The 18271-nt window shown below is 36.0% G+C and overlaps 1 protein-coding gene across 1 annotated transcript in view; it reads right to left on the reverse strand.

Annotated features, from left to right (window-relative positions):
- The window catches only part of LOC149019371 (disease resistance protein RML1A-like), an 86667-nt gene that overhangs the window by 49276 nt on the left and 19120 nt on the right, over nt 1-18271 (reverse strand). The window contains exons 2-17 of the mRNA XM_089153399.1: nt 16620-17718; nt 16124-16414; nt 12387-15604; nt 11791-12039; nt 11423-11681; nt 11214-11266; nt 10868-10936; nt 10221-10367; nt 10050-10118; nt 9622-9756; nt 8022-8275; nt 7869-7921; nt 6788-7507; nt 6170-6303; nt 5961-6076; nt 5193-5644 (exon numbers count right to left, since the gene is read on the reverse strand). Coding sequence (XP_089009525.1) covers nt 13277-15604; nt 16124-16414; nt 16620-17718 — 3718 coding nt within the window. The 3' untranslated portion in view covers nt 5193-5644; nt 5961-6076; nt 6170-6303; ... (9 more) ...; nt 11791-12039; nt 12387-13276. The remainder of the gene's footprint in view (nt 1-5192; nt 5645-5960; nt 6077-6169; nt 6304-6787; nt 7508-7868; nt 7922-8021; nt 8276-9621; nt 9757-10049; nt 10119-10220; nt 10368-10867; nt 10937-11213; nt 11267-11422; nt 11682-11790; nt 12040-12386; nt 15605-16123; nt 16415-16619; nt 17719-18271) is intronic.

Raw genomic sequence — 18271 nt, forward strand, 5'->3', positions numbered from 1 at the left:
GTACATGAACATTAAGGAAGTATCCTTATGCCATTTCTCTCTTTTTAGTGAAAATTAGAAAGTATACAACCATCGAAAACCAAAAGAAAGAGAGAAAAAGCCTTTGAGTGGCAAATCTTAAATTCTCTCAAAGCATTACTACGAAGATATATCCTATGATGTTTGTGTAGCACGCATACAGATTTCAAATATTGACACACTTTTGATTTGTGAAATAGATCATAAATTCTTGAACATTCATTAATAAGCAATGTATAACATGTATATAAACAACAGAGGAAAAAAAGAAAAGAAAAAAGAGGGCCATGAGCACATTATACACATGAATTAATGAATTGAGAAATGCTCTACAAATTAAGCTGCTGGACTTTTTCCTACCTCAAGTTGCATTAACATATTAAAAAGGGACTGTATAAAGGATATCTTCTTATTTTTCATTCTTTTTCTTCAAGATTTTTTGTCAAATCTCTTACCTCACTGTGCAGCTCCAAATCTTCCACAGAAAGGCAACAGATTTTCTACTTGAGGTACCATTTAATTCCTGCCAAACACACTTATCATAACTATCTTTTATTGAAGTAGTTCAAAATATGTGTCAACCAGTCATGTTATAAACAGAGAGTCAGTCTGAAAAAGATTACATATATTATTGAACTAAATTCGGAATTCCTTCAGCTGAAAAAAAAAAAAAAAAAAAAAAAAAAAAAAAAAGAAGAAGAAGAAGAAGAAGAAGAAGAGAAAAGGGAAAAGTAAAGAAAACAATCTTAAGAGAACTACTGGCTTGGATTGGTTAACATACTGGTCCTTTTGGTTATCATCTCTTTTGTGAAGCCCCATAGATCACGTTAGTATGTTTTGCGGACGATCTGTTTGTGTTTGGACATGCAAACAACTCTTTGATTGCGGTGCTAGACTCCGTTCTACAGAATTTCTTAAAACATCCGAGTCACATTAATCATGCAAAATCTTCAATTTATTTTGTTGACTGCACTTTTGAGCTGAGATCGGAATTGAGCTCCTTATTGAATGTTAATAAGGGCTTTTCCTTTTGGTTATTTGGGGGTGCTCTTATCTTCTGAAAGACTACATATCTGAAATCCTACATAAATCATGGGAAGTCTTTCAATTTATTTTGTTGACTGCACTGTTGAGCTCCTTATTAAATGTTAATGAGGGCTTTTCCTTTTGGTTATTTGGGGTTGCTGTTATGTTCTTAAAGACTACACATCTTAAATTTTGATGTACTTCTGGAGAAGGTGAATTCTAAACTTGTCACTTTCTATGCTTGGTCTCTCGCATATGCTGGCAGATTTACCTTGCTTCAATTGGTGGTTATGGGCATTATAAGCTACTGGATGAATGTGTTTTATATTTCTACCATTATCCTCAGGAAACTTGAGCAGAAGATGTGCCATTTCCTATGATGGAGCCATGCTGAAACTCAGTGCTGTAAGGTGGTGTGGTCTGATTGGTTCCACAGATATATCCATGAATCCCCTAAAAGACTAACCATCTTGATCAAACAAATTTTGTGTTCTTGCCTAGAAAAAGCATGTCTCTATTTCCACCCAAAAAAGGGTGTAAAATCAGATATGCTTTTTAATATGCTCATTCCTCTCACGACCATACCAAGGCCCAAAAGGTTGTACCAAAGGATGATATGCTAAATCTGAAATGAATTTATGGAGTTGTTGGGGGCATCCCCGGCAGGCAGCACAAATGAATGAAAGCGCACACTCATGCTTCAATTCTTCATCAGCAAATAGATTCTAGCATGAGAGAAGCACTTGCACAAATCATTGATTCTAGCATGAGAGAAGCACTTGTACAAAAACTGGTGTCGAGAAGCACATACATATACAAAAGCTGTATAAGGCTTTATCATACATGTTAATTGCTAAGCTTGGAAACTTTATGAACTCCAACAGAATTACTCTAATAATGATGTATGAACATTGGGAGTTAATCCACTGAAACTTGAGATTTAAAGAACTCAGGAATATTGGTCATAAATTTCATAACCATGATTGCCTAGGAACATAAGGATACCATGCCCATTTGCCATGGTTAATGTCATAGGAGAAGCTTTGAGGAGTGGTTTATTTGTTCCACGATTCTCATGTTAAAAGTCATTCTACAATGGAGTGAAAAATAATTGCTCTGTAGAGCAGCAGCTTTGGAAGGGGATCAGGAAATCACTTGAAACTGTAATACCAAAAATGGGAACCATGTGTAATTGCATTAGCATTAGTTACTCAAATGTACAAAACCTTCACAGAAGCCCAAAGGCTAAAAGAAAGAAAGAAAGAAAAGAAAAAGGTTCGTAATTGAAAAATCAAAATTCTTTAACCAGTTTGATGTCTGAACAACAAAAAAAGAAATAATGGCAATGCCATTCAAATCTAAAGTTACTGTGTGCTTCTTTTCCACAATGGTTCTTCACAAAAGAACTTGTTTGGGTTTTAGAACCAATTCTTATAAACAGCAACAAAAAGAAAGAAAAAAATATATAGAATTCATAGATCTACTCAGTTTAAATGCAATAAAGTCAGGTTCATTTGAGATAGTGGAAGAAGGAATAAACTTGTCAAGACAAAGCCATCTGTAACTTTGAGCACCCAACATCAATCAAGAGTTTTTTTGGATCAATATCATTTAGGCCATGTAAGAAACACAATTTAGTTCCCATGATTTCTTTGACTATGTAAGATCTAGTAATTGTTTCCCAGGATATATCAACCTAACATCCAATACTTCCACTTGATTATTGCCAACTTGAATCTCAGTTAGCTTCTTGCAGTGCTTAGCTTTCAGCCTCCATAAGTTTCCTAAATGACTCACACTCAGTTATGTCCAACTCCTCCAAGGATTCCAATGTGCCAACACACCCTGATTCTCGCTAAGATTCCTGCACTTCCTAATCTAAGGATTTTGTAACTTTTTAAGGTTATATAGATCTTGTAATATTCTTAAGGTCTCGCATCCAATAATGCTGAAACATGTCAAGAATCCCAATCTGCCAACTCCATGAATCTTGGTTAGAATCACACAACCTTCAGTATGTAGCCCATTCAACATTCTCAAGTTTGACGGATCCGGTAATCATTCTAGAGACCCATATATGCTATGACAATAAGGATTCCAACCATTGGGCGATTAGGTACAAAAGAGAGGTATTTTCCTAGCTTCTCAATCTAAATTATGCCATAAAGAGGGAGAGGAATTTTCTTATGTTTTTGTGCTGTGCCTTAACACTTAAGAAGTATGGAAGGGGTTGTTTTAATATTACCTGGGTATCCAATTTGAAGAGCTAAGTGGTTTGTGGAAATCGAAGAATATGAAGTCCTCTCCACATAGTGTTTGGCTTAGAGGTTTCATTCTTGTTTCCTATTATGTTTGGTTACGATGTAATAATTGACAGCATGAGGGAAAGAATGGGCGAGAGTAGTTGGGTGCTCAAGACTGTGGTAAATGAAATAAAGGGTGGTAGTTTCTTGTTAAAAGGGAGACCACTGCTTGTGCATGATCTCATGCTCACTTATTGTCTTGCGCTGGTGGTGCATCCAGATAATATGAGGAGACCTGAAGAGCTCCCTATCAGTGCACATAGATGGAAGCTCAAAATGCAATCGGGAAAGTGCAGGTTCAGGTGGTGTATTTAGAGATGAAAATGCACACATTGTGCATGTGTTCTGCCTCTTTGTTGGTTTGGGGAACCAGCTTTCATGGAAAAGTTGAAGCTGTTATGAGGGGTTTTGCGGTAGCAAACGAGTTCGGTTGTTTGATTCAGAAAAAGATGCATTGGGCTTGCCTAGGTTCCAGTTTCCCACCTAGATTTTTTGTGTTTGTTTTGTAGTTTCTGATGGCAGTGCTTGTACATTTCCTATAACATCTTTTTAATCTTTTTATACCATTGATCTTTTACCTAAAAAGACAATAAGGATTCCAACTTGTTCAACACCAACAATCTCAATTAAATTTTTGCAATTTTTAATATGTATATTACTCGACTTTTAATTGCGTATCTTTTCAAAAATATTAAGCTGTACAGGGATGTTTGGTAACCAGTCACTCTTAGATGGTTTTCACCAAGACTAGGAGGCAGAATATAAAAGCAGTAGAAAAGCATAGTAGCAGGATTTACCATTGATTGATTAAACAGTTTTTTAAACAGCTTGTGGACAGAGCCAGGAAAGCATCAAACCTGTAAACACGCATGAATAAGAACACAAAAGAAACCTTATTTATTCTGTTAATCAAAACCACCAAACAATAGGTGCAACCATGAACACCAACTTGTTCTTGATGTTGCTCAGTTAGTTAATGGCTTACCAATAAAATGCATGATAGGATAATAGCCAATGCCAATTGAGATCCTGATGGCATGAATGGAATCTGATGATTCCCGATGACCACACCATATCTGAGAAAACTGGTACAAGAAACTTCCAATTCGTTCGCTGATAAACATTATAAGCAGAGGAAATAAGATTTCCATAGTTAAGAAAACCAAGTGCCAACGGAGCATCATCTCTCTCGACTTGTGTTAAGGCATAGAGAAAATGATGCAAAGAGGGTTGGCCTTAGAGAGAGACAGGGCTATGGGTTCTTCTAAAATTTTTGAAAAAGAAAATAAAGTGAAAGAAAAAAGAAAAAGTACCTGCAAGTAAAGATGATGAGAACATGGAAGAGGAGGCATATACCAATGCAGGCTATATACAACAGCTCTCAGTTGTCATGGTGTGATAAAAATTGCCATGAGTTAGTGATAACAATCACCATCAGAAGTTTTGCTTGGAATCAGAATCATGATCATCTAGCCCTGAAAAAAAGATTCCCCCCATTACTTGCACTACAAAGGGACTAAAGCCCAAGTTACTCTCAATCTGACCAACCTTATACATTAAGCAAGTTACCTTCTCATTTAAGTCCAAAATCTCAAACGGATTTCTTTTTCTTTTCTGGCAAAAAATTAGTAAATTGTGTTGAGAAGAGTCTATCTTTTACAGTTGTTCATTTGAACAATGAAAAAAACAGGATCTTGCAAAAAGGTCAGGTAGAGGAGAAAACTAACTGGTAATATTGATAACAGTAGATTTCGCTGCAAAATGAAACATATGCTGGGCAACTTTATGAGAATTTTCTTGTCATTCTTTTTTAATGAGTTCAGAACTGTTTGTAAAACCTCTTACCTCTTCAGCTCCAAATCATCGACAGAAAGGCAAGAGAGTTTCTACTTGAGGTCCCATATAATTCCTGCCAAAAACACCTGTCATAACTATCATCTTATTGAAGTTGTTTAAAATATGTGTCTAACAGTCATACTGAAAACAGAGAGTGAGTCTGGAAAAGATTAAACATTATAGAACTAAATCAAAATTCATTAAGCTGAAGAAAGAAAAAAAAATCAGTCCACATCCTAATTCATCTTAATTCCATCCTAATTCCATCCATTCCAGTCTGTGTCCCTCTTCTACTCAACTTTCTTTATGGATAAAACAAAATAGAGCTTGGATAGTAAGGCCATGGTAATCTAGCTTCTGGTAGAAATCTGCTAAATTAGGGCAGCTGGTTTTGGATCATAAGAGATCACCTTTCCACATCCACATCCTGAAACACCACTTCCAAAAGCCAGCTACAATGGCTGCAAGTAGATCTCCATGTTAACAAAACCAGTCTTTTGATTCAAGCACCTGCCATCTTTCACAAAGCAAAAACACCACACAGTAGTCTCTAATGACTCTGTGGATTAACCTACAAATGTAAGTGTTGGGTCAGCCACTACAGGCCATTGAGTGTTGGGTCAGCCACTACAGGCCATTGAGGTTAAAAAATATTCAGTACAGGGATGCTTGGTGACCAGTCATTCCAAGATGGGTTTTCACCAAGACTAGTGGGGGCAGAATATTCCGAGCTTTTACCCAATAGAAAGCTGTAGAAGGTATAGTAGAAGGAGTTACCTTTGATTGTTTAAACATTTTTTTATATCCCAAGTCCCAAATATAGTAACAAGTGATAAACAAAAGAGACATGAGCCAGTTCAAAAGCTTAGATCAGAGCCAAGAAAGCAGCAAACCTGTAAAAACACATGAAACAAAGGACAAAAGAAACCTTATTTATCCTGTTAATCAAAACCACCAAAAAAATAGGTTCAACTAGGAACACCTACTTGTTCTTGATCTTGCTCAGTTGGTTGATGGCTTCCCAATAAAATGCATGATAGAACAATATCCAACACCAATTGACGTCCTTGTGGTATTGATGGAATCTGTGATTCTTGATGACCATACCATATAAAAAAAACTGTGACAAGAAACTTCAGATCCATTAGCCAGAGGAAATAAGATTCTCATTGTTATATATAAAAAAATAAAAATAATAATAAATAAATAAAAACAAGTGTCAGAGAGCATCATCTTTCTTAACTTGTGAAAGGTCTCAGAGAAAAGGATGCAAAGAGGGTTGGCCTTGAAGACGGACAGGGCTATAGGTCTTCTCTAAGTTTTCGGTAAAGAAAATCAAATAAACGCAAAAAGAAAAAGCACTTGCAAGCAAAGAAGATGAGAGCATAGAAGAGGAGCCACATATTAAGGCAGGCTATATACAATAACTTAGTTGTCTATGGTGTGATACAAAGGGCCATGAGTTAGTTAACAATCACAAACAACAGTTGCTTGAAATCCAAACCATGATCATCGAGCTCTGAAAAATAGATTTCCCACTATTACTTGCACTATCAAGAGACTAAAGCCCAAGTTACTCTCAATCTCCCAACTTGATTACCTACCTTTTTTACAATCTGTCCCTTTGCCCAACATTTTAGTTGAGGCTCTTGCTAGTCTTGCAACTCAAATCACCTTGTCATTCCTTACAAAAGACAACTTCCCCAGATTGGCCACACACCTAAAAGTCGCAAGCCAAATTAGTCATTCATTGTTAAATGTAACAAAGCCATGTTTATGCAAACGAAAAATCATGGATCACATGCATTGGGAATCAAGTACCCTTTGGATTTATCTTAGGTGCTTTAGAACGATTAGTCTAAGAAATTATAATGGCTCAAAAGTATGAGATTTAAAGGTTTGACAGAGTTTCAGTAGCCACTATAACTCATCAAAATCATATCCAAGGTGTATAATTTGACCTTCACTGAAAGCAAGCGTGAGTCAAGCCTGGGAGAGCAACTCTACAGTTGAACAGATTTCCTTGGTAGCATCCTTGCTCTGTAACCAAGAATTTTGCAAAGTAATCAGAATGCATTTTTCATGAAAAGAAATATTGAGAAAATGAAAATTTCATCCAACAACATTTTGGATAGCTATCAAGATACAATTTAGAGGGAATCAAATGTGAGAACAGATTGTTGTTCAGCCATACTCTGCTTCATTATTTGTTGAAGCCACGCACCAAAGTAGAAGCATTGCTATTCTTATTTGCTACTACCAATCCTGTCTTTATTAACATACTCTAATGTAGAAACTGGAACAGAGGCCTCCACAAATCCATTCTGAGGAATCAAAAGTAAGTCAATATAAGAACAAAAAGATAGCATCTATTAGGAACGCTCATATAGAACAGCAAAAATACTAATAGGATTCAATTATGGGACTAATATCTGAATTACTTGAATACGAATTACAGCAATAAACTAAAGATAGACCTGGTTTTGATGGTGCCAGTCACCCCCTACACCTCATGGTGCCCTCAGCCAAAACCTGACCAAAACTTGCATAAAACATCCGATGCCTCTTCTCACATATTTCCCCTCTTTTATCATCCACCAGCAGTTGGTAGTTATAACATCTCTTAACCACATCTGTGGAACTATGAGACTGCTCAAATGTACAATTTGAAAAATAAAAGATTACCTATAATATAAGACAGATGAGTACACGACAAGTTGAGCAGTCACTTCATTAACCTGTTGGTGAAGTGAAGCATCGATCACAAATAGAAATGCAGAAATTAAATATTGTTCATCAATACAAAATTAACTGAACCCAGTGATTGTGTATGCATACTGTTAAAAGCCTCTGCAGCTTTCTTCCATCTCTTGCTTCATCCAGTTCCTTTCTTCAAAGAACTCTTTCTTCATTTGGTTTCTTTATTCTGCAACTCCTCATCTTTTTCTTTCTTTTATCATTTCTTCCTTCAATTCAGCCACTTGGTAGTCTCCAACTACATGTTATGGTGCATTTTTGTTAGACAAAGTTCTGTGGACTTCAACTCCAAGTTCTTTGTCATTTCTTATTCCTCCTGACAGTTGATTCAATACCTACATGAACATTAAAGAAGTTTCCCTATGTCATTTATCTCTTTTTGGTGAGCAAGTATAGTATCATCGAAAACCAAAAGAAAGAGAGAAAAAACCTTTGAGCTGCAAATCCTTTAAATTTTCTCAAAGCTTGCTACAAAGATATATCATATGATGTTTGAGTAGCACACACAGATTTCAAATATTGGCACACATTTGATTTGTGAAGTAGATCATATATTCTTGAAACATTCATAAATAAGTAATGTACAACATGCATATAAACAACAATAGAGGGAAAAAAGAAGAGGGGCCATGACCACATAATATGCATGAATGAATGAGTTGAGAAATGCTCTATAAATTAACCTGCTGGACTTTTTCCTACCAGAAGTTGCATTAACATATTAAAAAGGGACTGTGTTAAGGATATCTTCTTATTTTCATTCTTTTTCTTCAAGATTTTTCACTCTAGTAAATGAAATAAAGGCTGGTAGTTTGTCATTAAAAGGTAGACCACTGCATGTGCATGATCTCATGCTCACTTATTGTCTTGAGCTGTTGGTGCATCCAGATAATATGAGGAGACCTCAAGAGCTCCCTATTGGTGCAAACCTTGCTGGGGTGGATCAAGCTTGACAAGATGGAAGCTAAAAAGGTAATCCAGGAAGCGTAGGTTCAGGGGGTGTATTTAAAGTTGAAAATGCACAAATTGTGCATGTATTCTTCCTCTTTATTTGTTTGCGAACCAGATTTCATCCAGAAGTTTAAGCTGTTATGAGGGGTTTTGAGGTGGCAAAGGAGTTCGGTTGTTAGAATCCGAAAAAGATGCATTGGTCTTGCCTAGGTTTTTTGTGTTTTGTTTTTGGTTGCTGATGGCAGTGCTTGTACATTTCCTATAACATCATTTTAATCTTTTAATACCATTGATCTTTTACCTAAAAAGACGATAAGGATTCCAATTTGTTCAACATCAACAATCTCATTTAAATTCTTGTAATATTTAATATCCATATTACTCAACTTTTAATTGAGTAATCTTTTCAAAAATATTAAGCTGTACATGGATGCTTGGTAACCAGTCACTCATAGATGGTTTTCACCAAGACTAGGAAGCTGAATATAAAAGCTGTAGAAAAGTATAGTAACAGGAATTACCTTCAATTGATTAAACAGTTTTTTATTTCTTGAGTCCCAAATACAGTAACAAGTGATAACCAAAACAGACATGAACCAGTTAAAACAGCTTTTGAACAGAGCCGGGAAAGCATCAGACCAGTGAACACACATGACTAAGACACAAAAGAAACCTTATTTATTCTGTTAACCAAAAGCAACAGACAATAGGTGCAACCATGAACACCTACTTGTTTTATATCTTGTTCAGTTGGTTGATGGCTTATCAATAAAATGCATGATAGAATAATAGCCAATGCCAATTGAGATCTTGATGGCATCAGTAGAATCTATGATTCCCGACGACCATACCATATCCAAGAAAACTGGTACAAGAAACTTTAAATTCGTTAGCCACGATAAACACTATAAGCAGAGGAAATAAGATTTCATTTGTTAAGAAAACCAGAGGAAATAAGAATTCCATTGTTAGGAGAACCAAGTGCCAATGGAGTATCATATCTCTCGATTTGTGATAAGTCTTAGAAGAAAGGATGCAAAGAGGGTTGGCCTTAGAGAGAGTCAGGGCTATGGGTTCTTCTAAAAGTTTTGAAAAAAATTATAAAAAAAAATAATAATTAAAAAAAAAAAACGAAGTACAAGAAAAAAGAAAAAGTACCTGCAAGTAAAGAAGATGAGAGCACAGAAGAGGAGGCATATATCAACACAGTCTACATAGAATAGCTTTCTGTTGTCATAGTGTGATAAAAAAGACCATGAGTTAGTGATAACAATCACCATCAGCTAGCCCCACTTGCACTACAAAGGAGTTACTCTCAATCTGACCAACCTTATCAATTGCTATCTAGAATCTTCCATATGTCCACTTTGTTGATATGCATGAACTCTTTCAAATCCATTGTTTTCCCAGTAATCAGAATAGTCTTGCAACTCAAACCACGTTGTCATTCCTTACAAACCCAGATTGGCCATACACCTAAAATCACAAACCAAATTAGTCATTCATCGTTAAATGTAACAAAGTCAAGTTTATGCAAACCAAAAAGTCATGGATCACATTCATCGGGAACCAAGTACCCCTTGGATTTATGTTAGGAACCTTAGAAAATTAGTCTAAAAGATTTTGATGGCTCAGAAATATGAAATTCAAAGCTTGAACAGAGTTACAGTAGTCTCTATAATTCATCAAAATCATATCCAAGGTGTATAATTTAACTTTTGCTGAAAGAAAAGCTGAGAGTCAGGCCTTGAGTGAGCAACTTTGCAGTTGAATATATTTCCCAAGTAGTATCCTTGCTCTGTAACAATGATTTTTGCTAAGTAATGATAATGTATTTTTCATGAAAAGAAGTATTTTTAGAAAATGAAAATTCCATCCAACATTTCGGATAGCTATCAAATGTGAGTACAAGACATTATTCAACCATACTTTGCTCCATCATCCCTTGAAGCCACAGACCAAAAAAAATGCCTTACCATTCATATTTTCTAGTACCAACCCTGACTTCTATTAGCGTATTGAAATGTAGAAGCTGAAACAGAGGCCTACACATGATCAACCCAACAAATGAAAGTCAATATTTAAGAACAAAAATACAACATGGAAAACTAATGTTTTCTACCTACTTAGGCTCTCAAATCTGGAACCACTTTGTTTGAAATGAACAAAACATACAACAAATGACACAAAAATCAATAATTGTTTGATTTCTCTTAACCACATTGATGAGAGTGTGGCACTGCTCCAACATGGATCCACCACATCCAATTGAATGCCACTAGGGGGAGGGAGAGACTTGTGAAATTGGGAGAAAAGGATTACCTGTAAAATACAGGAGATGAATATTAGACAACTTGCGCAGCCACTTCAATAACCTGTCGGTTAAATGAAGCATCAATCACAATTAGTCACACAAATATTGCAATAGTAATCACAGGGATGTGAAAATTAATAGTAAAATAAATTGTATACAGTGAGCAATTAATAATGAGCGGTGTAAATCTTTAAAATTATGATTGCATACACCATACTATTAGAAGTCTTTGCAGTTTTCTTCCATCTCTTGCTTTATCCTGTTTCTTTTTTTCAGACAACTAATCATTCATTTCATTTCTTTTTCCAGCAACTCATCGTTTTTTTTCTTTCTTTCTCGTCATTTCTTCCTTCAATTCGGCTACCTGACACTACCTTCATGCTATGGTGCATTTTTGTAAGATAAAGTTCTCCAGGCCTACTCCAACTCCAAGTGCTTTCTCATTTCTTATTTCTCCTGGCAGCTTGATTCAAAACCTACATGAACATTAAGGAAGTTACCTTCTCATTTGAGTCCATAATCTCAAACTGATTTCTTTTTCTTTTTTGAAGAAAAATTAGTAAACTGTGTTGAGAAGAGTCTAACTTTTACAGTTTTTCATTTGAACAATGAGAAAAGCAGGATCTTGCAAGAAGACAGGTAGAGGAGAAAACTAAATAGTAATGTTGATAACAGTTGATTCCCCTGAAAAATGTAACATACGCTTGGCAATTTTATGAGATTTTTCTTGTCATTCTTTCTTTAATGAGTTCAGCACTGTTTATTATACCTCTTTCAGCTCCAAATTTTCCACAGAAAGGCAAGAGATTTTCTACCTGGGATCCAATATATGTCCTGCCAAGAACACCTGTCATAACTATCATCTTATTGAAATGGTTTAAAATCTGCCTACCAGTCATACTAAAAACAGAGAGTGGTGGGTCAGGAAAAGACTACACATTATTGAATTAAATTCCAAATTCATTAGCCAGTTTGAAGTCTGAACATCGAAAAAAGAAATAACGGCAATGCCATTCGCGGAATGGTAATGTGCCCTTCTCTATAGTGGTTTTTCACAGAAGAACTCATTTGGGTCTTAGAACCAATTCTCAAGAATGGGAGGGGGAAAAAAATCTACAGAATACACAAATCAATTTAAATGCAGATGAAATCAGATTTTGTTGAGACAGAGGCAAACATACCTTGAATAAATTTGTCATGACAAAGCCAGTTGGAACTTTGAGCACCCACCATCAATCAAGAGTTTTATTTGATCATTATCAGTTAGGCCTGCGCAAGGCACACCATTTAGTTTCCCCAATTCATTTGACTTTACACAATCTGGTAATTCTTCCAAGGATATACACCCCCTGACATCCAATTCATACAAAGATCCCGGCGGATTATTACCAGCTTGAATGACAGTCAGCTTCCTGCAGTCCTTGACAATCAGTCTCTCTAAGTTTTTCAATTTAGAAAGATCAGGTAATATTTCCAAGGACTCACACCCAGTAATGCTCAAATATCCCAAGGATTCCAATGCGTCAACTCCCTGAATCTCGGTAAGATTCTTATAGCCTTCAATACTTAGTTCGTGCAACTTTTTCATGTTTGATAGATCGGGAAATATTTCCAAGGAGTCATTCCCAATAATTCTCAAATATGCCAAGCATTCCAACGTGTCAATACTCTGAATCATGGTAAGACACCTACAGCCGTCAATAATTAGTCCCTTCAACTTTGTCAACTTTGACAGATCCAGTGATATTCCCAAGGACTCACACCCAATTATGCCCAAACATGTCAAGGATTTCAATGTGTCAAATCCTTGAATCTCGGTAAGATTCCTGCAGTCCCTAATCATTAGTAAGTTAAAGCTACGAAGGCTAGACAGATCTGGTAATCTTGTTAAGGAGTCACATTTAACAATTTTCAAATGTTTCAAGAATCCCAATCTATCGATTCCATGAATCTCGGTTAGAATCTTAAAACCTTCAATATGTAGCCTCCACAACCTTTTCAAATTTGATAGATCCGGTAAGCTTTCTATGGACTCACAGCCACTTATATGCAGATCCCCTAAGGACTCCAATCAGTCAACTCCGTGAATCTCGGATAGAATCTTACAACCTTCAATATGTAGCCATCTCAATCTTTTCAAATTTGACAGATCCGGTAAGTTTTCTAAGGACTCCAATCCGTCAACTCCATGAATCTCGGTTAGAATCTTACAACCTTCAATATGTAGCTTCTCCAACCTTTTCAAATTTGACAGATCTGATAAGCTTTTTAAGGACTCACAGACTATTATATGCAAATTAGATAAGGACTCCAATCCATCAACTACATGAATCTCGGATAGAATCTTACAACCTTCAATATGTAGGCTCCGCAATCTTTTCAAATTTGACAGATCCGGTAAGTTTTCTAAGGACTCACAGCCACTTATATGCAAATCAGATAAGGACTTCAATCCGTCAACTCCATGAATCTCGGTTAGAATCTTACAACCTTCAATACGTAGCTTCTCCAAACTTTTCAGATTTGACAAATCCGGTAATCTTTTTAAGGACTCACAGCCACTTACATGCAAATTCAATAAGGACTCCAATCCATCAACTCCATGAATCTCGGATAGAATCTTACAACCTTTAATATGTAGCGAGTTCAAGCTTTTCAAATTTGATAGATCCGGTAAGCTTTTTATGGACTCACAGACACTTATATGCCAACTATTCAATTCGAAAATTCGACTTCCAGCACACAATGGAGAGACTCCACCATTGCGCCAGGCCCGCCCTTCTAAGGACTCACAGCTACTTATATACAAACCTTTTAAGGACTCCAATCTGTCAACTCCATGAATCTTGAAACCTTCAAAGAAGGACTCCAATCCGTCAACTCCGTGAATCTCGGATAGAATCTTACAACCTCTAATATTTAGTTGCTTCAAACTTTTCAGATTTGACAGATCCGGTAAGCTTTCTAAGGACTTACAGTTTGCTATATGCAAATAAGATAAGGACTCCAGTCTGTCAACTCCATGAATCTCGGTTAGATATTTGCAGCCTTCAATATGAAGATAACCCAACTTTTTAAAGAGAGACACGTCGGGTAATCTTTTCAAGTGACTAATCTTCAAATGCTCTAAGAATTCACAACAACTGATATTCAATTCCTCAATCTCATCCAGATTCTCGTGACCTTCAATAGATAGATGCTTTAACTTCTTGGCGTTTGACAAATCAGCTGGTAATTTTTCCAAGGCTTTACAGCCATGGATTTTCAATTCCTCCAAGTTCTTCAATCCATTGATGCCATTAATCTCTAATAGATTCTTGCATTCTTCTATACTCAATCTTCGCAAGGATCCCAATCTATCAAGGCCTGAAATTTCGGTTAACTTATGCAGTTTATCAATATCTAAATTCCTCAACTTTTGTAACTTGGAAAGAATCGGTAATCCTTCCATCCAACGACGGCAATCATGGATGATCAACCCTTGTAATGATTCATAGTCCCCAAGGCACTCAATCTTTAACAATTGAGGACATCCTCTGACATCTAGTTCCCTCAACCTTTTCGAATCTTGTAGATAAGGTATTCTTCTCAATGATTTGCAAGTTTTTATTTCCAACACCTCCAGAGAGTCCAGTCCCTCGCCTTCAAAATCGGATATGAAGTCGTTGTAGGAAACCTTTAGAGTCCTTAGATTTTTCGAGCCCCTCAGCTTTGGTAACTTTCGCAATGACTCGCAGTTCTGAATTGTGAAGTCTTCCAGAGTTTCCAATTTGTCGTCAAAACCTTCAATTTCTTCTAGGATTCCACACCAAGTAAGTTCCAACGTCTTTAAATTTCTCAAGCCTCTTGATGTACTTGATACTCTTACCAGTAACCCGCACTCACTGAGTCTGAGGCTGGTCAAACTCGAGGGAAGACCTACAATACTCTGAATTGCGTGGCAAGAATAAATATAAAGTGTCGTTAAGCTTGAAGGAAGACATGAGATACTCGTCAAACTAGAGGAAGACAATCGAAGGCTTTTCACAGTGGTTATCTGAGAAATTTTAACTGAGAGATCCACTGTACTCTGCTCCCACCCAAACGCCAAGCCAAGGTCTACCAGTGATGTCATATAACTCAAATTCTCTGCAAACTTTGTCGCAGCTTTGCCTTCTAAATTGAGTTCTCGGAGATTAGTCAACTTATTGAATTGACTCGGTACATCCTTTAGTTTGTCACAACCACCAATGCTTAATGTGACTAACTTTGTGAGACAACAAATAGATGCATCAATCTCAACCAGATTGAAACACCCTTGAAGATGCAAAACCTCCAAATATTGATTTGCTGAAAGATCAGGAGTCTTAGATAGATGAAAACAACCTGACAAATCTAGAACCTTTAACTTTGTTGCCATCTGCAAAATAAAATAAAATAAAGAAACAATTAAGTGATTAGCTGCCTTTTTAGGTTTTCCCTTAACAAAAATAGCCACTCAATGTTTCACTTTACGAAACTAACTAAAATTAAGTTTGCAATTACAAAACTAGCCAAAATAGTGTTTTTTCACCTCTTTGGACATTTTTACCCATAAAATTGACCATATCTATAAAAAAAATAATGCTTTTTCCCTTTTTGACAAAATAGTGATTTTCTCGCTCGATGTAATCAGTTTTAGGAGTAAAAAATATCCAAAGAGGGGAAAAATCAATATTTTGGCTAGTTTTGTAAATGCAAACTCAGTTTAGGCTAATTTTGTAAAGTGAAACATTGAGTGGCTATTTTTGTAAGAGGAAACATAAAAGCAGCTAATCACGTAATTTTTCCTAAAATAAATTCATATTAACTTCCCTAGATGACTTGAGAAGGTTCTTTTTTAAAGACTTTGAAATTTAAGAAAATAAATATAAATATAAGAGAGAAGTTTATGCAAGACCTTGATGCAGCTCCAACCCTTCCAATCGGCTGTGATTTCACTCTGAGATAGATCAAGAACCACCAATTCACGTGGATAGAAAGTAGTTTGGGTAAATTGGTTAGAGCATCCATGCCAACTAAGCCACCTTAATTCTGAAAAAGGAATGGTGAAGTTCCAAGAGAAATTTGCCCAATTGATTTGGAGTAACTTTAAACGTGTCATTCCTACAAATCCTTCTTCGCTCATCAAGCTTTGATTCTCTGATATAATTCTGAAATCAACTTTAAGTCCTCTGACACTACTTGTTCCCTGCACAAATACACATACATACAAAAAAAAGAGAGAAAAGAAAAAATAAAAATAAAAATAAAAAAAGAAAGAAAGAAAGAGAGAGAGAGTGAAACTTAATCAAATGTCCATCCAATGCTCTTATACAAAGCCAAGAGAAATCTATCAAAAACCTAATTCACAAGGTTGTCATGGAAAAACAACCAAAAGTTTATTCGGTACCTACCGTTTGTGTGCGTAATACATCCAAGACATCCTCTTGAGACCATAATCTTGTACGCCTCCCTGGCTCAGTGGCATTCTCTTGAGAAACAATACTCCTTCCAAGATCCCGAAGCAAATCATGCATACGTAGCACACCTCTTTCACCAATCGTTACCAAAGACTTTTCACAAAGAGAATCAAGCCCTACTAAAGGACAAAAGCCACAACCTTCCCATATGTAACAAACAAGATCCTTATACATGCCAATGAAAAGACAGGCAATATCAAGAAATATTTGTTTTTCCTCATCATCTAATCCATCAAAACTTATTTTCAACCTCTTCATGATATCATTATTTGGAACTTTCTGTAACTTCTTTAGCATGTTTTCCCACACTGGTTTTTTCTTTGAATATAAAGATGAACCTATAGCTTGAAGTGCCAAGGGAAGTCTTCCAGTAGTTTCTACCATGGCTTTTGACAAATCCAGATAATCATTTGGAGGTTGGTCGCTTTTGAATGCATGATGGCTAAAGAGTTGAAGAGAATCATCTGGCTCCATTGGTGGTGGCTCATAATTTCCATCTGATTTCCAACAATCTAAAATATGCTTATCTCTGGTTGTGATAATGATTTTGCTTCCCACACCATACCATTTGCGGTCCCCAACAAAACATTCTACTTGATCTTCTTTATCCACATCATCTAGGACAATAAGGACTTTTTTGGAACATAACCTTTGTTGGATCACATGAGTCCCATCATCCACACTAGTAATATCTTTACCTTCATACTTCAAGGTGTCACGTAAAAGTTGGTTTTGCAAAACGACAATTCCATTATGTTGTTGAGAAGCTTCTCGAACATTTGCAATAAAACTACACCCTTCAAAGTGATTGAAGATTTTATTACATATAGCCTTAGCGATCGTTGTCTTTCCAATGCCTCCAAGGCCATAGATCCCAATAATTTTTATGTCATCAGATTCAACGTTTAAAAGCTCCAATACTTTGCTTATGCGATATTCGGCTCCAACTAGGCTGTTTTTTTCACTAAAAGGTCTCTTGTTCAATTTATCATAAACATCTTTAACAATTTGTTTTATCATGTCTCCTTCAAATCTATACAATTCAAAGAAGAAAAATGTCAGCATTATACATAAGAAAATGAATAAAAGAATTCAACATAGAAGGGACCACTCGGGAATTATGCCAAGTAAAAAATGGAACTTTTTAACATTTCCTTTGAGTGAAATGGAATGATCTACATTAATAATGAAATGAATATATATACAAAGCAAGAGAATAATAGCTCAACAGCTAATTCCTAGAATTATGCCGACTTATCTAAAATATGATTCTAACCAGGGGCGGACCCAGGATGAAATATTGGGGGGGGCCGAACAACGAAAGCCAGGTAACCTTCCCGTTAGGGAAGCACTAATGTTTTTTTGTCACACATATTATGTGGGCCCTTATAAGATTCATTTGAGGTCCCACCTCTAAATTATTTTATTATATTAAAGAATAGACCCACATATATTTTGTGGGGCCCACACATATTTGAAGAAAAAAAGATAAATTATTAATAATGATATTTTTTTCGGACAAAATATAGGTAAAATTAAAACAACAATATAGAAAAAGAAAAAAAAAAAATAGACACATGACTTCA

This window comes from Hakea prostrata, chromosome 4, assembly GCF_041222555.1.
Source record: "Hakea prostrata isolate BN-2017 chromosome 4, UWA_Hpros_2, whole genome shotgun sequence".
In the NCBI taxonomy this organism is placed as follows: Eukaryota; Viridiplantae; Streptophyta; class Magnoliopsida; order Proteales; family Proteaceae; genus Hakea; species Hakea prostrata.